Below are 27,158 nucleotides of genomic sequence, written 5' to 3'. Positions count from 1 at the left end.
GTCATGGTGCCAGGGCAGGAGAGCTCGTGTCTGGGGGGACATCAGAGGTTCCCCTGACTTCTTGGATACGGCAGCCTTTGAACTAGGCCTTGAAGAATGGGGAGAATTTGAGCAGGAGGTGGAGCCCAGAGAACAGACAAGAGAACTGAGGGGCACAGCGGGGCTTGGGCAGAGTTTAAAGGGTCTGGAAGTCCTAAGGGTCTGGGCTTTGTCCTAAGTGACAGAGGCAGTGGCAAAGCTTTCTGAACAGGGACTGTGGTTCTGTGTGTCCCCGGGCACATCCTGCTCTACCCTGTGAAGTATTGGCTGCCCCACTGTGGTCCTGCCATGGAGGAAATGGTCGAGAGGCACTTGGACACGTGTGTGAGTATGGAGCTCAGGAGATGGCTGTAGATAGAGATGTTTTTTTTTTTTAACTTTTAATTTTGATATAATTCCAAATTTACAGAAAAATTGCAAGAATAATACAAAAAACTCCCCTATATCTTTTATTCAGATTCACCAATTATTGACATTTTGTCCCATTTACCTTTTCACTGTCTCTCCCTATATTTATAGAAGTTGGAGACATTATGCCCCTTTATCACTAAATACTTCTGGAGATATTTTCTGAGAACAAGGACATTCTCTTACATAACCTCAGTACAGTTATCAAAGTTAGGACATTTATCATCGATAAAAGACTGTTATCTAATCGACCTTATTCAGATTTCATCAGTTGTCCCCATACTGTCCTTTAATGCCTTTTCTTTTTCTGGTCCAGGATCTGATTCAGGGTCAGTCACTGCATTCACTTGTCACGTCTCTTTGGGGTCCTTTAATCTGGAAAAGTGGCTTGGCCTTGACATGTTTGAAGAGAACAGGCCTGTTATTTTGTAGAATGATGTCAGTTTGCGTTTGTCTGGTGTTCCCTGATTGGATTCAGATGAGGCATCTGTGGCAGGAATACGGAGGCAGAGATTTAAGAATCATTCACATAAGAGAGAAAGTGGATACCAGGAGAGGAGGTGGGGTTCCAGAGGAGGAACTTGTAGAGAGAGGGAACATTCAAGGGCACAGGAAAGCCCCAAGGGGTTGTGGAGGTAGCTGAGGGCCAGGGGCTGTTCTGGTGTCGGAAAGAAGGTGGATGGTGGCTTTTCCAGTGGATCATCAGGAAGAGGGATGACTTCTAGAAGCCAGAGCTGGTTTAGCGAGTATAAGTTCAACATATACTGTTGTTTCTGGGGTGCGTCTGTGTCGTGCGTACAGCAAATGCGACCCTGTAGATGAAGGGGGTTTTGTACCTGTTGAGCTGGAAACATGTCTGGTTTGGGCCCATTCCAAGGAGACTTGGAAACCCTTGACAGCAAGGGCCCTGGTCTGGCTGTCCCTGTGTCCCCAGTGCTCAGCACAGGGTCCAGCATGGAACAGGGGCCTGGGAGTGTTTGTTGAGTGAATACATGACTGAGGAAGGAGGTTCCCCACTTGCCCTCTCCCATGGCCCACTGAAGCTGGGTGACCAAGGGGTGTCAATTCCTTTTGGGGGACTGATATGAGCTGTTTCTTTCTAGGCCTTGGACGTGTGGGCCACAGGGGTCACGCTGTACTGCTTTGTCTATGGGAAGGTGAGTGCTGGGTGGGCTGGCAGAGCTGGGGCAGCCCTGGCACCATGGGCTGGGCACCATGGGCCAGGATGCATGACAGATGCAGGCCCTGCCTTTGTGTCCTTAAGTAAAGTGACTTTTGAGAGAGCCCACCCAGCTCAAAGAAGACGGAAGGAAAAGGGACTTTTCTGTTCTCCTCGTGTCCCCTTGGGGGGATGGATTCATGTGCAGGAGTCCTGGGACAGCAGACATCCCAAGGGAGGTATAGATGGTGCCATTCATTCATTCACATATTCACTCATTCATTCATTCAACAAATTGTCCTTGACCTCTGCTCTGGGTCAGGCCGGACACCCAACCTTGACGTGCCGAGATCCCTGTCCGCAGGTGCTCCCACTCCAGGGACCGTGCTGAGGCATAGGAGGGAATCTCAGGGGACATGTTCCCAAACGTCAGGCCCCGGCAGTGCAGGCCTTGCTGCGAGTGGTTGTCACGCACTCATTCATTCAGCCCACATTTGTTGAGCATCTCCTGTGGGCTAGGACCTGAACAAGTTAGACGAGGTCCCCCCCATCTCACTAGGAGCCCGGAGCTGCCCCCAGCGAGCTGAGGCGCTGGGCCCCGCATCCTTTGTCTCTCCCCACCGCAGTGCCCATTCATCGATGATTTCATCCTGGCCCTGCACCGCAAGATCAAGAATGAGGCCATCGTGTTCCCAGAGGAGTGAGTTGTCCACCACGGGCCCCGCCCACCCCCAGGGAGGCGTGTCTGGGTTTTAGCAGAGCTTTTGTCCTTTCCGGGCCCCACCCCAGCCTGCAGATCTGGAGGTTGGGGTGCTGCTCCCTGGGAGCAAATGGAGGGAGATGTGAGCGGGGTCTCAGACATCTGGGTTGGATCTCATTGAACAGATGGGAACTCTGAGGCTGGGAGTGGGGCAGGGATGACCCCAGGTCACACATTCATCCTGCTGCTTCACTGAAGGCCTCCAGGAGGCCAGTGGCATCAACCCCATGCAGACCCTGCACCCGTGGGGAACCTCCACCTTCTCCACACGGGGTGGGGGAGCTTCACGATGCCAGTGCGCTCCCCCGTTTCACAGATGGAAAAGTGGAGGCTCAGTGGGCCTGGGATTTGAAGCCACTCCCTCCCCCTTGCCCCTTCCTTTGTGACTGAGGTCTCTGAGCCCAGAAGGACTGTTTGGAGAGGCCTCCCCACCCATCCACGGTTCTTCCGATTATGATGCCAGCTACCATGGCAGCCAGCCGGAGTCCCCTAGCGCCTCACTTTTCAGGGCCCTTTTACCATCTGCGCAGAGTGCCCAGGTCAGAAACCAACCTGGGAGTTGTTCTCGGTGTCCCTGCCCCTCGCACCCATTTCCTGTCCGGCCCCAAGCCGTGCTGATTCCATCTCTTACATTTCTCTTGGTTCCATTGCCAACGGCACCCCCTGCCTAGTTCAGGCCTCTGCCTTGTCCAACTGACGCAGTCAGGCCAGAGTGACCCTGATGAAGTGCAACAGATCTCACTACGCCGCCTGCTGAAAGTTTTTCCAAGGCTTCCCAAAGCCCACAAGAAGAGGCACGCCCTGGCCCGGGCATTCAGGGACCCCTGGGTCCCCCCACCTGCTCACCTGCCGCCGGCTCCCCGGTCCCTGCTGCCATCCCCACGGCACTGGCTTCCTCCCCTTTCCTGTGACTGCCTGTCTCCCAGCCTTCCCCCACCACTGCCACTCCCCCCTCCCCCCCCCCCCCCCCCCGCCCCACCACGGTATATCCTTCTCCCCAGCCCAGGAGTTTGAAAAGGGATTAAGTGTCTAGGACAGCAGAGGGAGCCAAGGTCATAGCCCTGAGAGTAGGTTCCTTCTCCCAAGAATTGAAGTAGCAACGAAGCCTGAAGTTTAAGCAGAGACAGTCGAAGCTGATGTGGGGCTGAGTGCTGCTCTCCTCCCCCTGAGTCTCACCCCTGCCCTCCCTCTTCTGGGTGGCGGTGAGCCTCGGTTTCCTCCTCTGTCAAATGGGTATCTTCCCTGGCCGCCTCCCAGGCGGAGGAGAAGATAAGATGGTGAGTGGGGGCGAAGACCTCTTGGGGGTCCCATAAAGCAACTCTTCTCACATTATCCTTGCCATCTCTGCCTCCCAGGGGGTGTCCAGCACCCATGGGACCCCGTTTGTGTCTGTGACCTCTGCCCCCTGAGGAAGACTGCTTTACTTCATACTCAGGGGAGAAGGATATCCATACGCTTGTTCTGGAACTCTCTCCTTCCACCCTGGTACCTTTGGGGGTGTCCCTCCTGCTCTCTGAGAAGGAGGGTCGGTGGTGTCTCTGCCCTGGTGTGCACTGATCAAGGAAGCCTGGAGCAGGGTGGGATGGAGAGGTGGGAAGCAAAGGACCATCAGCTGTCTCTCCCTCATCTCCTTCCTTCCCCTTCTTTAGGCCAAAGGTCAGCGAAGAGCTCAAGGACTTAATCCTGAAGATGCTAGACAAGAACCCTGAAACAAGAATTGGGGTGCCAGACATCAAGGTTGGGGAACCAGAGGTGCTGGGCTGGGCTGGGGCACAGAACACAGGCCTCGGTTTCCCCTTCTGGGGAGCCTTACACTGGGGACATCTGTGTATTGGGTTGGGGTTTGGGGTTTTTGGGCTTTGGACCCTCAAGGCGACTGCTGGTGGAATGCCTGGGTCCCTTGCTCGCCGACGTCTGTCGCCTGTGGCCCTGACCCTCCCTGCCCTCTGCTCCGCAGTTGCATCCCTGGGTGACCAAGAATGCGGAGGAGCCCCTTCCCTCGGAGGAGGAGCACTGCACCGTGGTGGAGGTGACCGAGGAGGAGGTGAAGAACTCAGTCAAGCTCATCCCCAGCTGGACCACAGTGGTAAGAGCATGGGGGTGGAAGGCGCCGACTCCTGGGAGGGCCTGGGGTGGGGCGTGGCTGCCGCCTGAGACTAGCTCTGTGCTCGGCCCTGTGGGGGGCAGAGGGCTTCCTGGTTGGCCAGCCCGGATGCTGGGCCCCTGAGGCCACCGTTCCGCTAGAGGCCCACAGGAACAAGGTCACGTTATTCAGCCTCGTGGGAGGGAGACCAGGAGGTGTGGTGAGGAGAGCGAATGATTTAAATATACTGCCCTCACTGAGTGTCAACATTCACCACGACCGGAGAAGCATTTCCTTCCTTCCTTCCTCCCTCCCTCCCTCTCTTTCTTCCTTCCTAACGTTTATTGAACTTCTGCTATTTTCTAGGCACTGGACTAGGTGCCAAGGACATGACAGGGAAAAGGCCTAGGTTGCCTTTGATTTGGAGACGTGGTCCCGGGGCCCCCGCATGTCAGGCAGACGCCACCTGTGTGCTCCCTCCGCTCTCCTCTCATGTTTCAGCTTTTCGCATCCTCCTCTGGACATCTACCACATTAACAGTTGGAAGTTATTAACGTAGCCCCTGATGGCCATCTGGTTTTTTTTGGGGGGGACACGGAGAGCCATGGCTTTCCCTGCGCTGAGGTTTCACAGTGAGTCGGGGTGAGCACAAGGCCAGGAGAGCGAGCTGGGGCCTGTGCCTGGCATGGGGTCTGGCCTGTGCACTTCATGCCTCCCTACTGGGTCCAGTAGGGCCAGCGGGCTAAAGTCCTGTGCTCTACAGAGCTCCAGGGCTGTATGGGGTCCCTGGAATTGTCAGCTCCCGTAGGGTCCCTATTTCCACTTCCCTGGTCTTAACCACCATACTCTCTTTTCTTTTTTTTTTAATTTATTTTATTTATTTATTTTTGGCTGTGTTGGGTCTTTGTTGCTGCACGTGGGCTTTCTCTAGTTCGCGGCGAGCGGGGGCTAGTCTTCGTTGTGGTGCGTGGGCTTCTCATTGCAGTGGCTTCTCTCATTGTGGAGCATGAGCTCTAGGCGCGTGGGCTTCAGTAGTTGCGGCACGCGGGCTCAGTAGTTGTGGCTCACGGGCTCTAGAGCACAGGCTTAGCAGTTGTGGCACACGAGCTTAGTTGCTCTGTGGCATGTGGGATCTTCCCAGACCAGGGATCGAACCCGTGTCCCCTGCATTGGCAGGCGGATTCTCAACCACTGCACCACCAGGGAAGCCCCATACTCTCTTTTCTAAACCACTGGAATCGCCTCCCAGGTTGTCCCCCTGCCCTTCCTCCACGCTTGCCCCCACTACAGTTAACACTCAACTCAGCAGCCAGGGTGGTCCAGTGACCTGGTCATGTCCCTTCTCAGCTCAGACCCTGCTCACTCAGGCTCCCATGTTGCTCAGAGTAAGAGCCATGCTCCTGACTGCCTGCCAGACCCTGCGTGGCCTGCCTGCCCCCCTTTCCCCTGCCCACCTCCTCTCCTCCCTCCATTCACTCCGACCGTGGAAGCTGCCGCCCCAGTGCCTTTGAACATCCCTTCCCTCCACCTGGGGTCCTCTGGCCCAGATGTCCGCAGGACCGCTTCCTCATCCCTTCAGGTCTTCGCTCCACAGTCACCTTCTCAGTGAGAAGTGAGTGAACCTTCCTGGCCCCTTATCGAAAATTCCAGCCTCCTCTTTGTCATACCTTATCCCCCTTCCTTGTTTTATTTTTTCCTCCTGAGCCCTTACCACTAACTAACATATATTCTACTGATCTGTCTTATTTATTGCCTGTCCCCGCAACTAGAATATAAGCTCTATGAGGGCAAGAATTTTTGTCTCATTGTGGTCCCGGTGCCTCGAATAGTGTCTGGCATATGTAGGCGCTCAATAAATACTTTCTGTTGGAAGGAAGAAGGAAGGAGGGAAGAAGTGAAGGCACCCCGATGCTATGTTGGTGTGTGAGAATTTGCGTGCGTGTGGGCAGGAGGATGGAGCTGTCCTTGTAGCGGGAGGAGGGACAAAGTCAGAGAGCTCGGGCACAGCAGCCTGTCCCCTCCTGGCACCCCCCCAGGCCACTGCGCAGCTCCTCTCTGGCCCCTGGGACAGCCTCTTCTCGACTCCATCCTTCCTGTGTAGCCAGAAGGCATTTCCTAATTGCACTCCCCATGCCCTCAGCCTGGCATTCCAGACCCTTCCTGGTCTGCTCCTGGCCTCTGTGCCCGCCACGCACCAGATGCACCGGGCTCCTCGCCGTTCCCAGAATTCACCCTCAACCACCTCCCCTCCGTGCTCTTGCCATTTCTTCTGCTTGGGATGCTCTTCCTTGCTCTGCCCAAGGAAAGGGAGCTTCAGCAGGGCCCACCCAGTAGCCTCCCCGTCCGGGAGGCAGGGTGGAGGCTGCCAGTGAGTCTGGGAACCCGGGGCCTGTGTCCCTCACGCTGATGTGTCTTCCCCAGATCCTGGTTAAGTCCATGCTGAGAAAGCGTTCCTTTGGGAACCCGTTTGAGCCCCAGGCGCGGAGGGAGGAGCGATCCATGTCTGCCCCGGGAAGCTTATTGTCGTAAGTACTGGTGGGCTGAGGCCTGCAGGGTGCTCCCTGCGGTGGGGTGAGGCCTGTGGCCCCTCCCCTCACTCTCAGCATCACCAGGCTGTGCAGGCTGAGCCCGGAGCCTGGGGACTCGGCCAGGCCTCAGAGCAGGGCCCTGTCTGCACCTCTGTTCTCAGCCCACAGCAGCCTAGTCGAGGTTTGCAGGCAGACCTCTTTGTAGAACGTTGGTCTGTGTGTGGAGGGAGGGACACTTCTGCTGACTCTTCCTGGTCTGGGGGCGGGGTGGGTCAGCTGCCTTCCTGAGTGGCCTGTGCTGTACATCTGGCCATTGCCGAGGCCGTGCACCCAGTCAGCACTTCGTAAATGCTTGCTCAGCGAGTAAGGACAGGCAGGCTGGTGACGACGATGATGGGCCAGGGAAGAGGAACCCCCAGTGCTGCAGGCTCCCGCCTGAGAGCCCGGCAGGTACATTCGCCACCTCCCGGGGGAGGGCAGAAAAGCAGTTCCCCAGACCTCCGTGGGCCTTGCCCTCAGCATTTCCACCTTCTTCCACTGAAATAAAAGTTTGGGATGCTGACAAGGCCTGCTGGAGTTTGCGCACAGACCTGCAGAGAGAAAACAGTAAGGGGGTCCTGGACCAGAATGTGGTCCTGGGACTTGGGTCGCCTTCCTCTAGCCTGCGAAGGGAGCTGCGGGACAGAGGGGCTGTGCCAGCCAGCCCGCTCTGCGGAGGAGATGTGCCCCCCTGGGAGGTGAGCGGCGGCCGCCGTCCAGGTACTTCGGCCTCTGGGGAAGGAGCAGTTTCACTTGTGCCGTCCAGGGGCCCAGATGTGGGTTTCGTCTGTGTGAGACCACCCTTTTCAGACGTACGGGGTCCCATCATAGTGGACAAGCTGGTGTCTGCTCCCTGCCAGAGGTTGCTTGCACCCAGGGAGGTCCATGTGCCAACCTCTTGCCCTCCTCTTGACAGACTTCCTGGCCTAAGTGGGGTGAGCTCTGGGGCCTGGGAGAGGCCTCGACTGTCCAAAGCTTACTTCCTGTTCCCTGTCTCTTCTGTGAGGTGGCCAGGCCTAGGGAAGGGGTTCCCTGGGCTCTTTTAGATCTGCGGGCTGCGATGCTGGAATTGGGCATAGTGTAGGGGACCACATATTCTGTGTCCAAATGGAGCCATTCTGGAGAGCGAAAGAGGAAGCTATTACTAACTATGCCGGGGACAACAGGCAGAAACTAGAACCACGAGGCGCGAACCTGGACGTCTGGTCTCCAGCTCAGTGTCTGTGACTCGGTGCCCCCTAGTGGTGGTTCAGGCCAGTCACAGGCCAGGGACGCATCCACGCAGGGCACAGGGCTGGGCATCAAGAGTACAACTGAACAAGGCAATCGTTGTCCTTTCATGGACATGTTAATGGGGAGACAGGTCAGTTCCTTCATCTGGACTGTGAAGGGATTGGGCTTAATACTTCCCAGCTATAACATTCTATAGTTCTGTGACTCAAGTTTAATTTTGAAAAGCAGGTTTTACCTCATCAGAGTCCCAACATTTGTCCTTGATTGTCTCTCTTTTTTATGCTTCGGGATAATTGTTGAAACTCTACAGTAGATTTAAATGGGATTGATCCTTTTTAAAGGTATCAAAATCCACTCATTGATCATGTTTAAAAAAAAAGGTCTTAGGGGAAAAAAGCAGATAAAGGAATCTACTGGATATGTGACAGAATCCTGAGACCGACAGGTAGAATCTGTCCTGTGAACAAAGAAGAGAAAATGCAAAACCAAAGCCCTTCGACCCAGGACCATGGGGGCTGATCTAGGCCAACCTAGGAGGCCTGTGACCTGGCTGGTCCTTGAGGATGCAGGAAAGTCAGCTCAGGAAGGTCAGACCTGGAGAGGCTCCGGAAGCCAGGCTGGGAAATCTAGACTTCGTCTCCAGGCAGTAGGGAGCCATGGAGGGTTGTGGGCTGAGACTAGGGGTGAGGAAACCAGCAAGGGACCACAGTGCGGGAGGGTGAGACTGAGATGAGCTTAGAAAGTAGGTGAGGGGGGATTTGAGAGATGTGGATATAAATGCCTGTGTGTGTGAGTGTCCTCGTGCATGCATGTTCTGACCCCTGAGGTCCCTCTGCCTCTGGTGTCCCCTGAACAGGAAAGACGGGTGTGGTGAAGGAGGCAAAAGCCCGGAGCTCCCCGGCGTCCAAGAAGATGAGGCTGCGTCCTGAGCCCCTGCATGCGCCCAGGGCCGCCCGGCAGCACGCTCATCCTGCGCCTCCAAAGGCCCACTGCCCTCCTGCCAACAGCCGGCGCTGCGGGCAGGGGGCTGGGGACTGCGGCCCCTCTCCCGGCCCTCCTCCCCTGTCGTGCTGCATGACCTCCGCAAGTGCGTGTCCAGGGACAGGATCGGAATGTGTGTCACCTGGGGTTTGGGGGGGGTAGGGCTCCCACAAAGCCTTTTGTTTCGTCCTGGCTCTCCCTGGCGCGACCCATTCTTTGGGGAAACTGGGTGCCCGTGGTGCCTTAGAAACCTCACCGGCTGGTTGGCAAGGCCCAGGGGCAGGAGGCAGGAAACCAAGATGGCAGGTGGAAGCCTCGTTGGCTACCACTGCAGAGGCCGGGCGGGCGTGGCTCAGCTGCCACCTGCACAAGGAGGGGTGTACCCTGCCCTCCTCAGGGGGGCGCTGCCAGAGCTCTTGTCTACTGAGAACACTGACGTGGAGGCTCTGAGCCCTTGGTGGGTATTCCTGGGCCTCACTGGGGCGGGGGCCAGTATTGGAGAATCCAGATTCCGTTTCTGTTATCTTTTTTTTGGTAACTTGGTGGGGGAGGCAGGCGCAAAGCTCTGCCTGGGAACACGTATCGAGCTTTCCTCCGGCTTTGGGTGGTTCCCAGCATACCCACCATCACTTGGCAGCCAAGTGGATTGGACTGGCCTTCCCGGATTGTGTTTCACACTCTGGAGGATGGGCTGAGTGAGGCTTTGAGCAGAGGCCCGAACCAGGAGCACCACCCTTCCCTGCCCGCCTCCCTCCCTCCCCCCGTGGCTCCACAGAGCCGTGGCTGCCAGAGATACCAGGGCTGACATCGACCGAGGGCCCTGGACTCACAGGGCTGTGACCTTGCAGATGCTGAAGTAACCGAAATCCAGTCTTCGATCCAGCACCGGCCTCCCCATCTGGTCCCGGAAGCTGCCCTCGTGTTCCAATGATGAAGGACCAACTGCCCAGGTTGGAGGCCTCGCTAGAGCAGGAACCCTGGTGGGGTGTGCACGCTGGCAGGTGGCCGCGGAGAGGTGGGCCTTTTGTTGCTGCCTCGCCCCAGGACAGTTGTCATCCGCCTGCTCAGAGCTGGAGCCGACTTCTCTCTGGGATCAGTGCCTGGCTGGCTGGCTTGACCTTGACTGACCAAATGCTGAAGAGACTGACCCCCAAAGGAAAATAAAGCAGGACTCAAATACCTGCCCTGAAAACATGGGCCAGACGCAGGATTTCAGTCGCCCTCATGGGGTTCCTGTTGCGGGAGACTCTCTTCAGAAGGGAAGGAGGTGCGGCTGGAGGAAGGCCGCGTCCCGCGTGTGTCTGTGCCTGCGGCTCTACATCGCCTCTCCGTGCACGCACACCGGTGCGTGCCCATCTGCTGCACACGGCGTGTCTTGCACCAGCACGTGCATCTGTAATATAGTGTCTATGTTTATTTAAGGCTCTGAGCAGAACGCGGCCAGTTGTCACTGGGTCCACATTTCTCCCTGCTCCTCTGCACTAAGGCATTGTAACCCAGGGCTTAAACAATAATTCGGTACTGTTGTTAAGAACACTTTTATAGAGTTCATGGGGGCCATTCACGGATCAGCACGTTTTCCCTGAGCCTCTCTGCACTGGGGCCTTGGAGGGTAGGGGTTTCAGGGACACGCTCCCCGCTCGCAGAGCTCAAAGGTGGGCCCGGCTTCATTGCCCGTGCTCACCCCATCACTGAGCCTTTGGGTTGGATCATTGTCTCTGAATGTAGCACAAGGGATGGACAAACTCCATAAGAGTGTTTTAAAAATTAACTTCCTAGGAAGTGAGTTAAAAATAATAAAAGCCCTTTCTTGAGTTAAAACAAAACGAAACAAAACAAACCCCCAAAACTTGGTATGTACATTTTCTGCATCTGGATGTGTTCTTTCCCACCAGCTGGCTTTGCTAACTTTTCTGCAGGGGTCTGAGTAGGACAATAGTGGGAGGAGCTCTGGGGGTGGGGGAGGGAGGGATGGAGGGTTGATTTGGAGGGTGAGGGACTACAGTCCAGGATGTGGCTCAGTCTCCTGGGTAGGTCCTGTGGCCCCTCCTTCGGAAGAACAGGGTGTTTGGGAGCCAGTGGGTGGCCCATCAGGGCATCCTGCCTGTTTTGCAGGGGCCCAGGGAGGCCAAGGTCTGGTCCTTGGGAGCCAGTGCTACTCCTCATGGGGCAGAAGTCCCAAGTGAAGCCTCACAGGAGTCCCTGTGATACGGGCCAGTGTCCTCCCAGTGCCCCCTTAGCCTTGGGCACTGGTACCAACTGTTTGGACCCGGCAGCTCCCTGCTCATAGGAGGCCTCTCCATGGCCATGATGAGAAAAGTCATCTTTGAAGTCAGATAGCCTTCATCTCGAATCCAGGCTTTGCCATCTAATAGCTGTGTGCCCTTTGCAAGTCATCAGAGGAGTCTCAGCTTCCTTATTGGTACAATGCAGACAATATCAGCACCTCCTCATGGGGTTCTTGCGAGGTTAAATGAGGTATTTGTGCCAAGCATCTGACGTAGTGCTTGGTACATAGTAAGTACTCAGCAAATGAGACCCTTAAAAAAAAAAACCCAAAGAACTTTCTGCCTCTGGGGCTGCCTGAAGCCAGCCTTAGAGACCAGAAGCTCAACACGTCCTGCATGACTGGTATTTGCTCATCTGCAGAGCTCCTCACCAGGTGCTACTGGAGACCAACCAGAAGGAGATCAGGCCAGAGGCTGCCCATCATGGTGATCAGTTTTTCTATCTGAGAAATGGAGACCAAAGCTGTTCCTGCCTGTTTCCTGCTCATCCTGCAAAGGTCCCAGGAGGGCTACACCAACCCTCTGCAGGAGGGGGTCCTGGCAACCAGGCAGAAGTTCCCCAAATGCCACTCCCTCCCGACCCTCGCTGTCCCTCAGTTTTGGACCCACCACCTCTCACTTCCTTACTGGTCTCTGGCTTGGTCCTCAGTGCTCCAATCCATCCTCTTACAAGCTGCCAGAGAGGGCTTTGGGCACCCACCTGACCACGCCCACCCCTCTCAGTGCTCGGCCTGGGGTTTGAGGCCATTGCCATTAGTCTCGCAGGCCTCCCTGGACGCTCTCCTGACCCATGCCCCGCCCACCCTCCCTCCAGCCACTCCTCGCTCCCCACGGCTCTTCAGACTCACCCACTCCTCCCAGACACGGCTGTCCCCCATCCCTGCCTCTGTTCATCAGTGTCGGCCCCACCCTCCGAGGCCTATTCTGCAGTCGGAACAATCCTCAGGTTGGTTCATCCCAGGCGTTGGTCACCAAACCTTGTGCCTGGGTTTGACAGTACAGATTGTCAGGCACAGGAGCTTCGAATAGGACCACGATGTCATTTCGCCACGAGGACGACCACTCTACGTGGCACGCTAAGGTAGGGAAACTGAGGCTCAGAGTCACACAGCGAGTTAGGGAAGAGCCAGGCCAGAGCCCAGGCCTCCGGCCCACAGCCCCACCCAGGTTCCCACGTCAGCGGCTGGGAAAACCCGAGAGCCCTGCACATGGGGAAGGACACCTGGGAAGATCGGAGATGGAGGCTGCACGCCCAGGCCTAACTACATGGGGGAGCTGAGCCCAGGCCAGGGTGTCCAGCTGAAGGCTCGGGGCAGTCCGAGGTTTGCCCTGGGAGGTCCTGGTTCCTCGTGGAGAATGTCTCTGGGCTCCAGATCCCACAAGAACTTTGCCTGGTCTCTGCTCCCCCCAACCTCTATCATCCTATATGGTCTCAGCCTGAAGGAGAGGAGGGATGGGTGGGCAGGGACACTGAGGGTTCCAGTTTTCCCAGGGGAACACCCAGATGCACTGGGACTCATATAAACACCTCACAGGTTATGGATTCCCTCTCCCCCCACAGGCTGGCACACCTACGCAACCTCCCCTTGGGCAAACAAGCAGGCCTATCTATGGGGCTGCCTCCTGGGCCACTGGGGTTCCACTGAGGGAGGCTGGGGCCCATGCGATGGGTGGTACTGGGCCCTGGGGGTCAACTGAGGCCCAGAAGGAGACCAGGAGGGGCTGGGAGGAGACTGTCCTCTGTCTCACCTGCAGAACAAAGCCCTGGCCGCTCTCTGCACTGCTTCAGCCTCCTGATGGACTGGGTGTCCATGGCTTAAATGGCCACCTCCTGTCCCTGGTCCCTTCCTGCACACACACAGACACACACAGACACACACACACACACACACACACACACACACACACACACACACTGACCTGGATCTGCCCTCTGAGGTCTCAGATACATCCACTTCTCCAGCTACCATGACCCAGGGAACAAAGTCTGGGACCTCTCACTCTCCAGGGCAGTTGCCAGTTCCCACCCAGGTCGGGCTGACAGTTTATCATTAGCCCATGCCAGCTTTGTGGTCAACTTCCATGCTCTCCCCGCTGCCTAGGCCCCCACCATCTCCAAGTCACCTCCTCCAGGAAGCCTTCCCTGGTCCACAGCCCCAGAGGCACCCTTGGCATGTGATCTGGTGTCTGGTTCATCTCCTGTAAGACTGGAAACGGCCCAGGGATTGCAGCCTTCCCTACCGGCTGAGTCACTTTCACAACTTGTTATCTGTCCACTCACTGATCCGCCATGATGAAGACCATTGGGAAAGCATCTCTCAACTGAATCGCAAGAGTGGGACCTTCCCTCTGGGAACCCCATTCTCTCCACCTGATCCCTCGTAAGCCTCTTCCCTGGCCTGTATATCTCTGGCCTTTTCTGGTCTTCCCTCCCTGCTCCTCAGCCTGCAAACTAGCTCAGGTCTTCCCTTAACTATTTCCCAATTTCCACCCCCTTGGCGTTCTGAAGGCTGCTGTCCCACACTCCCAGGCACACAGGAAGAACCCCTCCTGGCTCCTCTCTCAGTTGCCCTCTGCGCGGACTCCTTCTTCCCTGTTACTTCCTGGCTCGCTCCGTCCCGTCCGCAGCAGCGCTGGCCCCTGCTTGTTCTAGTCACGGTCTGCGCTATTGGCTGATGCTCTCCACACTGGGAGCCCTTTGACAACCCCTCCCCCCCGTCCTTCGGTCTCCCCAAGACCCTCCCTTCCCCATGGCCTAGGCGCAGGTCCACACTGAAGGAATGGAGCCACAACAGTGGGGAACCGCAACATGGGAAGGGGCTAGTTAAACTTCTTCGCCCTCAGTCTGCCCCAGGTGCAGGGGATCAGCCCTGAGGCACGGAGCTTTCACGGGAGAGGATCCACATGCCCTCAGGTGCTCTCGTCTTCTTTCAGGTAATCTCGCCAACATCCACCCACCTCCCTGGGAAATGCACCCGAAAGCTGAGCGAGGGCTCCCAGCTGTAGTCTGCCCTCTCCCATTCCCAGTTCAGCGTAGACATCAGTTATCAACCTGGCTACATGCTAAAATCTCCTAGGGAGCTTTTAAAAAATCATCCACCCTTAGAGATTCTGATTTATTTTGGTCTGGGATGTAGTCTGGGTGTCAAGGTTTTGTTGTTGTTGTTGTTTTAACAAACAGACTTTATTTTTTGGAACAGTTTTAGGTTGACAGAAAAAATGAGTAGAAAGTACAGAGTCCCATATACCCTCTCACCCGCCTCTCCCGCCCCCCAGTTTCCCCTGTTAGTAACATTTGCCTTAGTGTGGTACATTTTTTTTTTTTTAAAGGTGGATATATGACATTATGTATTTTTTTAAAATGTTATTTATTTATTTATTTATTTTTGGCTGCATTGGGTCTTTGTTGCCGTGCGTGGGCTTTCTCTAGTTGCGGTAAGTGGGGGCTTCTCTTGTTGTGGAGCACGGGCTCTAGGCGTGTGGGCTTCAGTAGTTGTGGCACACGGGCTCGGTAGTTGTGGCACGCAGGCTCGGTAGTTGTGGCTCGCGGGCTCCAGACTGCAGGCTCAGTAGTTGTGGTGCATGGGATTAGTTACTCCGCGGCATGTGGGATCTTCCCGGACCAGGGCTCGAACCCGTGTCCCCTGCATTGGCAGGCGGATTCTTAACCACTGCGTCACCAGGGAAGTCCTGTATGTGACACTTGATCACTTCTTTTATGAAACTCTCCAGTCTGTCTCAGTATTCCACTCTCCTGGTTTCTTCTATTAATAGAAAATTATCCAGACATTGGAAGTAAGAAAAAGGAAAAGGAAAAAGAGCCACACTGATGTTGTCTCAGTATAGTGCCAGCTGCTATCTAACATGCCTATTCCACCTGGGATCATCTCATTCTCTAGGGATGCGTACCTTGGTTTGACTTCCGATTTACTATTGATTAGGGTATTTTACAACTCTGTAAGGGCAGAGGTTAATTTATAGAAAATTCACAATAAGCAAATAATTCTTTTTTTAAATTTATTTCTTTTGAGTAAATAATTCTTGTCCAATAGTAATGCAAATATTTTCTGTCTGGTAGAAAAGGGAACCCCAAAGGTTACAGTTTCTTGCCTTGTAGAGCATTAACCTCTGTGGTTAAATTCATTTCAATATTTCTTTGATTGACCAACTTGGCATTCATGCTCAAATTCTCTTTTGAACTAGTCTTAATATCTTCCTGGGGACTTCCCTGGTGGTGCAGTGGTTGGGAATCCGCCTGCCAATACAGCGGACATGGGTTCGAGCCCTGGTCCGGGAAGATCCCACATGCCGCGGAGCGGCTAAGCCCGTGCGCCACAGCTGCTGAGCCTGCGCTCTAGAGCCTGTGAGCCACAACTACTGAAGCCCGCGCGCCTAGAGCCCGTGCTCCACAACAAGAGAAGCCACCGCAACGAGAAGCCCGTGCGCCGCAACGAAGAGTAGCCCCTGCTCGCCGCAACTAGAGAAAGCCCGCGCACAGCAATGAAGACCCAATGCAGTCAAAAATAAATACATAAATAAATAAATTTATAAAATCTTACTGATGTCCTCATTCATTAATGAGGATTAAAAGCTTTGACGTGTTCATTTAATATTTGGGAGTCATGTTTTTTAACTTTTTTGAAAATTGTTCTTTGCCACTACTAGTGCTGTGACCTCACCTCAGCAGGCTGCACTGAGGAAAGGAAGGGGTGGTGGGGGTGAGTTAGGTGAACAGAAAGGTACAGTCATCAAGGGCTTTTCTGACAGGAGTCTAGGACCCCTGGTGTTTGCTGGATGCCCTGGCTTGCTCTGGATTCCTGATTCTCGTGCCAGCCAGAGGTCCCCCAGGGAGGTGGTTCTCCTCTGAACTGCGCTGAATTGCAATGCCTGAGTCCTCAAGGCTCTTACCCTGCAGGGAGAGGGGCCTGCCCAACCTTCTCTGCTGGCCTCCTGATGTCCATAGCTGAGGAGGGATTGCTTCCTCCTCTCCCCATGCCCCACCCCCTCAGGCCTATGGAATACATGTAATGGCACGGTCTGTGACTGTGGCCCAAAGCTGGCCAGCTAAGCACAAACTTTCTTTGAAATGTTCTTTAAAATTCATGCAAGTGCATTCCATGAGTTTAACCCAATCTTGTAACTACTATGTGTCCCTTTCATCAAGGAAAACTAGCCCTCTAAAGAGCTCCATCTCGTGTTTGCTCTGTTTTAGACCATATTTTTAAAAAAGCAAAAACAAACAAAAAACTATGATGTACTGTACCCCTTCTGTTTGATCCTGTATCTACATATAATTATCTCATTTAAGCCTCACAACCTCCCATGGTGGGTAATGACCCATTTTACTGATGAAGAAATTGAATCCCAAAGGGTTAAGTAGCTTGCTCAAGGTCACATGTGGTGTGAGGAGCAGAGCCAGCCAGCTTGAGACCCAGGTGTGTCTGATATTGATCATGTTCTCCCTTGGTTTATAATTATTTGCTTCTCCATTGTCAGAGCTGGTAAGGCCTTGGAGACCCTAGGATCCCACCTCCACCCTCCTCAGATGGGAAGACGGGACCAGAAAGGGGTCAGAACTAGCCCAAGGTAACACAGGGAGGAAGGTGCGAAATCAGGACTCAAAGCAAAAACTGACCAGTGGCGCCCTCTGGAAGCCTAGGGGACACTCCCTCTCTCCCAACCAGGTTCTTGTTAGAAATGTCCGCAAGAAACCATACTCAGAAGTCTCCAGTAGACCGAGCCCTTGGGAGACACGAAATTGGCGTTCAAGCTCACTACCCTCTTGGAGTCTCAATTTTGCGGTATGTAAAATGGGCCAACTATTGGGAGACTTGAAAGAGACAAAGGTTGTCAAGGCAAGTGCATTGTAAACCCACAGACTTGCCCAGAAGTGATAGACCAAGGCTCATTCTGGTTGCCAAGGCTCGCATCCGGATTTTGTCCTTTAAATAGCCTGTCACCTTGGGTAAATTTCAATGCCTCAGTTTCCTCAAATGTGAAATGGGGATAGTAATAGTAGTAACTTCATAGGGTTGTTGTGAGGATTCAAGCGCTTGGAACAGTCACTGGCAGGTAATGATAATTCAGTAAAATTAGCTTTGATTACAAGTTTACTGCTCAAGGTGTAGCTATTTTCTAAGCCCAGACTGTAGCGAACTGCTCCAGGCCCCGCCCCCTCCAGCAGGCCCTGCCTCCGTTCCCACTCGGTCCCGCCTCCTCTTCACCAGATCCCGCTCCAGCCGTCCAGGGTTCCTCCCACCACCAGGGGGCGTCGGCGCTGAAGAGAGCCTTCTAGCCGCAGCAGGCGACGCTCTAGGTAGCGGCTGCTCTGTGGCCCGTGGCAGTGGCGCTCTAGCCCGTGGTGTGCGGGGCGAGCTCTCAGTGGTGCGGCCGGCGGGCGGCGATGGCGGCCGTACGGGGCCTGCGAGTGTCGTTGAAGACGGAGGTCCCAGCGGGGCCGGCCTTGGGGCCCCCGTCGCCTGAAGCGGAGTCAGGTTTGGACCGCGGCGAGCCGGAGCCCATGGAGGTGGAGGAGGGCGAGCTGGAGGTCGTGCCGGTTCGGCGCTCGCTGAAGGAACTGATCCCGGTACGGGCGGGGGGCGGGGGCGAGGGCGAGGAGGAGGTCGCTGAGCTAGTGTCCCGCGCCGGAGGGGGCCGGAAGGGGAGGTGGCCGGGGCCGGGGGAAGTCTGGGGAAGGGATGAGGGGGGCGAGCGCCCGGGGGGCGGGGGCGCCAGGCTTGAGCAGAGACGGGGAGCGAGAGAAAGGACGCTGGGGCGCCCGGAAATGGGTGTTGAGGGGGCTGCAGGAGGTGGGGAAGAGCTGGGGGTAGTTGAGGACACCCCTTCGCTGCCCCTCCGAGTCAGTCTGTGCAAGAGGGTGAATGAGGAAGGGTTGGGCTTATCTGGGGGCTTGAGATAAAGGGCGAGCCCCGGGCGGGAACAGAACCAGGAGCGGCCCAGAAAGAACTGTCGAGTGGCGCGGTCATCCCGGTCTCCTTGTGGGTCCTGCCCCAGTGGAGCTGGTGTCTGTTAAACATAGCACTCGCGGTTTCCCTTGGGAGAGCTGGGCTTGTCAGCTGCAGAAACTCAGTGTTTCTGTTGTGACTTGGGGGTCATCTTGTCCCCGCGCGGCTCCGCTGTTACACCGTGGCTCCAGCATCTCACCCTTAATGAAAACAAAACATCAGTGAACCAGCAGTGGTCCTTGGTCCCTCTTTTATCACAATGGGGATGCTGAGAGGTGTTTTTGCTTGTGGTTTGGTGGTCTTGTGTCCGGTTCTTAGGGCTGGTCTCAGGCCTGCATGGCTCCTCTCATGTACTTAATTTCTCACCTAACAGGGACTACTTTTTAGCACATGTCTGTTAGTCTTGCTTTTAAATTAAGATTATGGAAAAAGGTAAAAAAAAAAAAAAAGAAAGAAAGAAAGTTAAGAGCACTAAAGACAGTAAATTATAATGACTCTGGCAACAACAATTAACATAGTGGCATTTTACCATTTAGTACATTATATCATTTAAAATATCACTGAGGTTGTGAAGTAGGTGTTATCATCCCTTCATTCATTCAGTTCAACATGTACTTACTGCGTCCCCCACTTAGTGCCAGCCACAGTCCTAGGCACTTGACCAAGATCAAGACCAGACTGTGTCCTGGAGTGTATGTTCCAGTTGGGGGGACACAAGTAAACTAATAATTTACGGTAGTGGTGAGTGCTGTGGAGAGAATAAAGCATGTTAATGGGATGGAAGCGTGCAGAGGGCAGGGAGGGTGTGCAGAGCAGGAAGCAGATTGGCATAGGATGGTCGGGAAAGTCCTCTGAGATAGTGAAATTTAAGCTGAACCCTAAGTGACAAAAAGGAGCCAGCCATGTGCAGATTTGGAAGACAGCGTTCCCAGCAGGGGCAACAGTAAGTGCAGAGGCTCTGAGATGGGAACAAGATTGTTTTGTTGGAGAAAGGTAAAGTTCTGTAGCACAAGTGGGAGAGCAGTTAAAAGAGGTCAGAAAGGTAGGCAGATACCACAGAGGAAACCTAGGCCCAGAGAGGCCAAAGGAATTGTACAGTGTCATGTAATCAGTGAACGTCGGAGCTGCGATTTGAGTCCCCGGGCTTCCAAATCCCATCCTATTTTCATTGCACTGTGCTGTGTTTTCCCCAGAAGGTCGAGGTGAGTCCTGACTTTCTGCATTTTGGTGAAGACTTGTGCTTCATCTGGTGGCCTGGCACAATGAATTTGTCCAGTCTGGGTTGAGGAGATAAGTGACTGTGCCTCATCTTGGATATTTTTCACGAACGCCTTTACATTTTCATTTACACGGATACCTTCAGTAGATGGAATTACTTTAGGTTGTGGATAGGCCTAGAAAAGCCTTCTTGGTAGAGTGGTTGATTGCTACATGGAGTCACTGGGACAGGCTTCCCCATAATATGGGGTTGTCAGGGCGGGGGAAGGATTGCTGAAAAGAACGACTATCCAGAAGGAATCAGTTGTCAGGCTGTTGTTTAGCATGTGCTTGTCGTCAGTTGCTCGTTAGCAATTCTCACCCATCCCCTTCGTGTTAGGACACAAGCAGAAGATACGAAAACAAGGCTGGCAGCTTCATCACTGGAATCGATGTCACCTCCAAGGTAAGACAGACCATGATTAATTTATTCATTTTGAGAAGCAGGTGAACTTAATGAACAAATCTCTAGGAGTTGTAGAACAGCAATTATTCTTTACCTCCTTTTTTCTTTTGTTGTTGGACTGAAACTTTTTTTTTAGGTTTAAGTTTTGTGTTATACAGTGATGCCTTCATGCATCCTGAAAACATTCAGACAGCATTTGTGTGTTGTTGAATCCATGAGAAGATATAATCACTGTACCTAGATGCCTGTGCTTAACCATGTCCAAGAAAAAGTTCTGCACTGGAGTGCTTTTTTTATGCTGTCCATTTTTTAAAAATGTGTAAACTGTTTCCACTTTAAATGAAGCAAAACATGAAAGTGCCTTGCACATAGTAGGCCCTTAGTAAATGTCTTTATTCCTCACTGGTTGAGGCCTAGAAAAATAGGATTTCCTGAATGTGTGTGTGTGGCTAAACTTTGAAGGCCAAGTGGACTGAATTATTCTCAGTACCTGGGAGTATTGCCTTTTATCTAGTGATTGCTGTTACTAGATTACCAGCTTCACTGTAACTCTTCACAGAACCAAACATATTATTTTCTTTACAATAAACAGTTGATACTTATTTGTTGCTTTAATTGCTGATGATATTCAGCTTAAACATTGTTTCTGATTTTAATGTGTGCAATTAAGTTTCGAACAGTGTTTAAGTTACAATTCTGAATAAATAATACTGTGTTACTATATTGGATGTATGAAAGCAAAAATAAAAATAAGTATGTCATGCTTACTTTTTTGTGTTTTATCTGGGTCTCAATCTGTCTCTGATTGCCTAAAGCCCAAAAGAAAGAACTGATCATCTTTTTTGACAAGAAAATAGAATAAAGTGAAGATGTTTTCTTATTGTAATTGAAAAAGAAGTGTACAGTATTCTTAAGCCTACACCGTTTACCATTATATGAAACAAATATATGGGGGAAAGGGTGGTAGCCAAGAATTGGTACTTCAGTCTTACCAAAGGAAGGTAGATGAGTTGTTTCCACTGGGAAAACTTAAGTGAAGGAAATTAGCATAACTATTGGGAAATAACAGAAGTGTTGTTGCTGCTTTACCAATCCCCACAAGCTTTCTATAGTCAGACCTTCAATTAGTGTGGCAAAGTCAATTTACAATTAGTGAAGGTTCCTAAAAGCTATCAGAAACCCATAGTTGGACCTGGATTTATTTTACCTCTTGGAAAAAAATTTAGGAAACTGATTGTTTTGTTTTTTAGAGAGCATCAATGCTTCTTGTCACTTATAGATGAAAACTGGCAATTCCGTGGACACAAGTTTAGAATAGAGGAGAGAGTTTCTTTGCTTCAATGTTATTTTCAAATGCAGAAAAAGCTTTAGGGAGTAGACTGCTCAGGCAGACATAATGTGATAGGTGTGATTACCATGCACACAGACTTTGTGAAATGGGGGTGGTGGTGGGGCTTCTAGAAATAGCACTGAGATCAGAAGATCTGCCCCTTATTAGCTGAAGTGCCTCTAGCAAACCTTTTAAGTTTCTTTGTGCCTCAGTTTCTGCACCTGGAAAATTGGAGTGTTAAGATTGTTTAGTTACAATTTGTTTGCATGATTCCTAATAATAAATGTCAAACTATTATTCATTACTCACTGAATCAACAAATATTCATTGAATTCCTACTATGTCCCAGATACAGTGATAGGCATTGAATCATTGTAGAGATTATTACAAATTATAGCACTATTAGTGTACACCCTCCCAGTCATTGACTGTGAATATCTAGTTCTTTGCAATAGTTATTAAAGGCACAATGTTGCTTATTTCTTCTAAGTTACTTGTCACTGATGCATCATTTTGTGTTTGTGATTTAACGTTCCTCCTCCATGTTTCACTTCTTTGGCTTTTTCTGTACCTTCTAGGAAGCAATTGAAAAGAAAGAACAGCGAGCCAAGCGCTTCCATTTTCGATCAGAAGTAAATCTTGCCCAGAGAAATGTAGCCTTGGACCGAGACATGATGAAGAAAGGTACAGGGTGTTTGGGGGGAATTTTTCCACATTTTCCCAGAGAATCACTTTTCCCTGCCATGGCCTCATGCTTCTGGCCTTGCCTTGCATGTCCAGTCGTCATCCAAATACTGCCAAAGGAAGGAACTTGTGAATTCCCCATTTCTGAGGTGACCTGTTAAAGTTGAGCTGCATTAGCTGTCTCTCAGATGTTAGAGCTGGAAAAAAGGAGATTGTCTTCTCTGAGAAGCCCCAGAGAACGTCACCTAGTTGGTGGCAGAGCTGAGATTAGAACTGTGCTTCTATGGACTCTTACTCATTTTCTGCTTTTAACATAGAAGTGTTAACTTTTCTTTGCCTTTAAATGTAGTGGGAGTGTATCACAGTGAGACTCTCTTTTAGGGGAGTCAGATTGGTGGGGGGGGGGTATACCATTAATACTTCGGTTGATACAGGCTTGTGATTTTATTTTATTTTTGTGTTTTGTTAGGGTAAGTATTATGCTTCCTGAAACTCACCCTGAATTATCATATCTAGTAATCTACCCCAGTTTTCGAAAGCAATTTATAGAGGGGAAAATTATTATTACTCTTTGAGTGAGTTCACAGTCATGCTTATTATTCCATAAATGCAAATGATCACCCTCTGTTGTATTTGCAAATTTGGGATTTGTGAAGGGCTTAATAGGCAGCCTTCTGAATGCATGTTAAAGGTCTGTGCTCTGCTGTGTGAGTTTCTCTAGGCTTGCTTGTTTGATAAAAACATGTTGAATGAATGAAAGAATAGCGACTGTTTGTTGGGAACTTGGTCTCTTACCAGGCACTGTGTTAATTAGCAGGTTACATATTTGTTTCGTACTCATTTCTCACAACAACCCCATGAGGAATGTATTTTTATCCCTATTTTACAAAGGAAACAGGCCCAAAGAAGTTAAATAAATGCCCAGGTTTACACAGCTAGTAAAAGTAGAGTCAGGGTTAGAACCCAGGTTTATCTGACTCTAAAGCCTTGCTCTTAACTACTTTGCTCTATTGCCTTACAATATGTGATATGATACCAGAGACCCAAACCTCATTCCATGCCAGTGGACAGAGTAGCTCACATGCAGAGCTCAACTCTGGATGCTGCTTTACTCCTTTTTTCTGCATAATGAGTTCAATTTGGAAATATGACCTTGCTTCCCTTGCAGGCCAGGCGTCCAGGCATCTGCTTGAGTGGATTTCTGTTTCAGGAAAAGTCCTATGAAGGCCAAGGCCAGCTGTGCAGCTTGGCATTCATGTGCCTGCACGGTCTAGACCCAAGCAGATGTCTGAGGCCTCTCTTACAACTCCACCTTGAAAGCACCCCACCTGTTTACTTCTAGTCCTGTAAGCATTCCTTGTGACATCTTGCTTCTGGTCTTGCTCATGCCTGTCACTCTGTGGATTTGCCCTTCCTTGTCCCATGCTTTGTCTGGTTCAGCTGTCACTGCCTCTGTGAAGCATCCCTAATTACCCACTTCAGCCTCTCTTCCCACCTGTGTTGGGGCTGTTTAGAGTGCTGAGCCCTCCTGGGATCTAGTCTCAGTTCCTTAGTGAATGCGGGCGAGTTAGTGAGCCTTTTTAGGTCTCACTTTCCTTGTCGTAAAATGGGAATAGGATACCTTCCTGAAAATGATCACTTTCAGGGTTAAATTTTAGTTTTTAAAAAAATGTTTTTTTGAAAATAATCCCGATCTCATGGTTTTAAAGATTCTCCTAAAAACAGTAGATCTGCCTGGAATGTCAGTTGCTCATTACAACCTGTTTTTGATCCAGGAGGCAGCATGGCTTTGGAGTGTGTTCTTGAACTCCAGAGAACCCTGCTGCCTTTCCCAGATCAATTTAAATTAGAGTGGGGGAATGGGTTTGGACAGATCTCAGAGATAGTTATTATTTTTATATCTCCTCAGGTAATTCTAATGTGCAGTCAGGATTGAGAACCACTGGTGTTGTGGTTAAGAGCATGGGTTCTGAAGTCTGACTGCCCGTATTCAGATCCTGACTTGTCACTTTCTAGCTCTTTGACCTTAGGTAAGTTGTTTAGCCTCTAAGAACCTCAGTTTCCTCATCTGGAAAGGCAGGTTAACGTTAGTTCTTATAGGGTGGTTGGGAGGCTCTAACAAAATGTTATGATTCTTAGAGTGGTGTCTGGCATATAGTAAATGTTAGTTATTATTATTATCTGGCATTCTCCATCTTCCAAACAGTGATCTAAGTGGTCCAGCCTCTTGGGAGAATGGGGACATTGGAGTAAGCATCTTGATTCCTGCAGCCACAGTAGGTGTCAAGTTATTTCTTCTTATTAATATCAACAGTAATAAAATACACCATTTGATAAATGCTTACTATGTGCCAATCACTCTGCTATGTGGTTAGCTTATCCTTCCAACAACCCTGTTGCAGGGAAAGTATTTGTCATTTCTGTTTTACTGGTGAGGAAAGTAAGGTGCTGAGAGGTTGAGAAACTTGCCCAAGGTCCCACAGGTAGTAAGTAGCAAGGCTGGGATTCGAAGGCTGGTCTGACTGAAGCCTGTGTTCCTAACCTCTCTGCCAGCTTCGGGGATGCGGTTTGGGATGCGCTGCACTAGACCAGTCCTCAGCAGGAGTAACTCACTACTTCTGAATGACAGTGTCAAGCAGCTTCTCTTTATCTCCAAGATCAAAGCTCTCATGGTTGGAATGGACCTTAGAGGTCATCTGGATCCCACCTCCTGCCCAGTGCTGCAGGCCTTTTGGCAAAGTTCCCCATGGCCTCTGCCTGAACATTTCCTAGTGGTGGCATGAGAACTATTTATGAAGCAGTCAGTCTTGTTTTTGTTTTTGTTTTAATTAAGGCATGCACACTGTTTATTTATTTATCTTTCTTTCTTTCTTTTTTTTTTTTTTTTTTTTTTTTGGCCGCACCCTGTGGCATGTGAGATTTTAGTTCCCCAACCAGGGATCGAATCTGTGCCCCTTGCAATGGAAACACGTAGTCTTAACCACTGGACCACCAGGGAAGTCCCCACGGTCTTGTTTTTGGATACTTCTTCATGTTGAACAAAAATTGCTTTCTAGTAATTTCTGTCTATTAGTTATTGTGTAACTCTTAGAACAACATTAAGTCCTTTCCTCATTCACACAGTAACTCTTCAGGTGAAGGAATGGACAGCCCATTCCCTAAACTTTCTTATATGACATGACTTTCTGGTCTCCCTCCTTTAGACCCTTCCGAGTTTCTAAATGTCCTTCATCAGATGAGGTACAGATTCCAGATTTGGTTGGATTCGTGCAATGCATGGCAGGACTCTGACCACGGTTTCTGTCCCAGCCATTTCATAGTAGTCATCTTCTAGTCAACCTAAGCACCAGTTCTTTCCCTCAGGAATTGCGCCTATCAAAACAGTCTTTCTCATCTTGCACTTGAGACATTTTAGAAAGTTGCCTTTTTATTTATCCCTATTAAATTGCATCTTGATTTCAAGACTCCATTTCAGGCTACGGAGTTAATTTTCGTCTTGACTCTGCCTTTCAGCATTTTAGCTGCACTCCTCACTTTGGTATGCATGGCTTCTGCATCTTTATCCAGTTGTTGGTAAATGTCAAACAGGATGATCCCATATCATGCCATGACACACAGATCCATGAATTACAGTCTTATTCTGTTATCAGGCCCACCTATCATTTTATTGTCATGGGGAACTAGATTACATGCCTTAATAAACTTGAGTCTGTGTCTGTGGTATTCTTTGAATTTCTTTGCCTGCTAATCCAATCAAAAAAGAAAAGAGGTTAGCTGGCTTGCTTCTTAGTGAACTCATGTCATTTCCTGTGGGAAAGACTTGGTTTCTTAAGGGATCAGAGATTCTGTCTGATAAGCTATTTTTTAAAAATTTAAGAGAATGACAATCTTTTGCATCGTTTGGGAATTTCTCTTTTCCTCTTTTCTGATAATCAGTACAGAATTAGTCCTTCTCAAGGCTTTAAGGTACCTTGTTCCTTCCCTGCAACTTTTTAGAGATTACTACCTAATTCTGAAATCACTGCTTTGTGTTTTGGTTAGTACAGTGGGGTGTAATTCTAGATTAGAAGATTTAAATCTATTAAAACTATTTCTAAAACCCTTGTCACCTATCTTGGGTTTTAGTTCTTAGTTAATGATAGCTATTCTACTGTCCTTTAGTAGTACAGCAAAATAGATCAACAGTTCTGCCCTTTTTCCTTCATCATTTTCCCAAAGCAATGTTGCTCCAAACACTTGGGAAAAAAAAACACAACCATTGGCTTTTTTTTCTTTTTTTGGCCATGCCGCTCGGCTTGTGGGATCTTAGTTCCCCGACCAGGGATTGAACCCGGGGCCATGGCAGAGAACGCGCCGAGTCCTAACCACTGGACCACCAGGGAAGTCCCCCATCGGCATTTTTGATGAGCCTATTTGCTCTGGACTGTAACCTTTTCTTCATTAGATGTTAGACAAACAATTCATGTCCACCAAAGAAAATTTGGAAAGTAAAGTAAGAAGAAAAGTTGCCCACAGTGCACCACCCAAATGCAGTCATTATCAGCATTTTGTGCATTTCCTTCTAATCTTTTCTGGGTATGGACTTTATTTTTGCTTTTCCCTTTGTAGTCCTACTGCTTTCTTCCTTTTCACTTGACAGTCTGTCATCAGCATTTTCCATGTTATTATAGAGCCTGATGTAGTCTTTCAGATTCATACATTTCTTACATTTATTCTCTTATATTGGTAATTTACCCTTTATCTGTCTCCCATATGTGTTCTTTGGTGAGTTGTGCTCACCTAAGCTTTGCTGCTTTCTCTTTTCTTGGGATCACCTCTCATACTCTGAGTTACTGTATTTCGTGTCTTCCAAATTTTTTGATCATTCTAATCTGAGGCTTTGAAACTGGCTACTTTTTCTCTGGATTTTCAGAAATCTGCTTTCCTAAAGACTTGAGTTTTGTGTCCTACGACCTGTCATTCATTGTCTTCTTTCCTGCTGGAAAATCCAAGATGATT

The 27,158-nt window shown here is 50.7% G+C and overlaps 2 protein-coding genes across 7 annotated transcripts in view; both read left to right on the top strand.

The window, feature by feature from the left end:
* The window catches only part of CAMKK1 (calcium/calmodulin dependent protein kinase kinase 1), a 28,744-nt gene extending 17,674 nt beyond the window's left edge, over window positions 1–11,070 (top strand). For 5 of the 6 annotated variants that reach the window (XM_082370699.1, XM_082370696.1, XM_082370698.1 and 2 more), the window contains 6 exons: window positions 1,551–1,604; window positions 2,233–2,306; window positions 4,016–4,103; window positions 4,324–4,452; window positions 6,871–6,974; window positions 9,106–11,070. In XM_082370699.1, the coding sequence (XP_082226825.1) occupies window positions 1,551–1,604; window positions 2,233–2,306; window positions 4,016–4,103; window positions 4,324–4,452; window positions 6,871–6,974; window positions 9,106–9,178 (522 nt within the window). In that variant the 3' untranslated portion in view covers window positions 9,179–11,070. The remainder of the gene's footprint in view (window positions 1–1,550; window positions 1,605–2,232; window positions 2,307–4,015; window positions 4,104–4,323; window positions 4,453–6,870; window positions 6,975–9,105) is intronic. The other variant, XR_014238158.1, reaches the window with a different exon arrangement.
* Window positions 11,071–17,805: 6,735 nt separating this feature from the next.
* Window positions 17,806–27,158, top strand: part of NCBP3 (nuclear cap binding subunit 3) — a 28,419-nt gene continuing 19,066 nt past the window's right edge. The window contains exons 1-3 of the mRNA XM_082370850.1: window positions 17,806–18,104; window positions 20,081–20,146; window positions 22,055–22,160. Coding sequence (XP_082226976.1) covers window positions 17,922–18,104; window positions 20,081–20,146; window positions 22,055–22,160 — 355 coding nt within the window. The 5' untranslated portion in view covers window positions 17,806–17,921. The remainder of the gene's footprint in view (window positions 18,105–20,080; window positions 20,147–22,054; window positions 22,161–27,158) is intronic.

The sequence above is a fragment of the Balaenoptera borealis genome (assembly GCF_965194805.1).
Source record: "Balaenoptera borealis genome assembly, chromosome: 20".
Lineage (NCBI taxonomy): Eukaryota > Metazoa > Chordata > Mammalia > Artiodactyla > Balaenopteridae > Balaenoptera > Balaenoptera borealis.
Note: the sequence above shows the minus strand (reverse complement) of the source record. Positions and strands in the feature narration are given on the sequence as shown.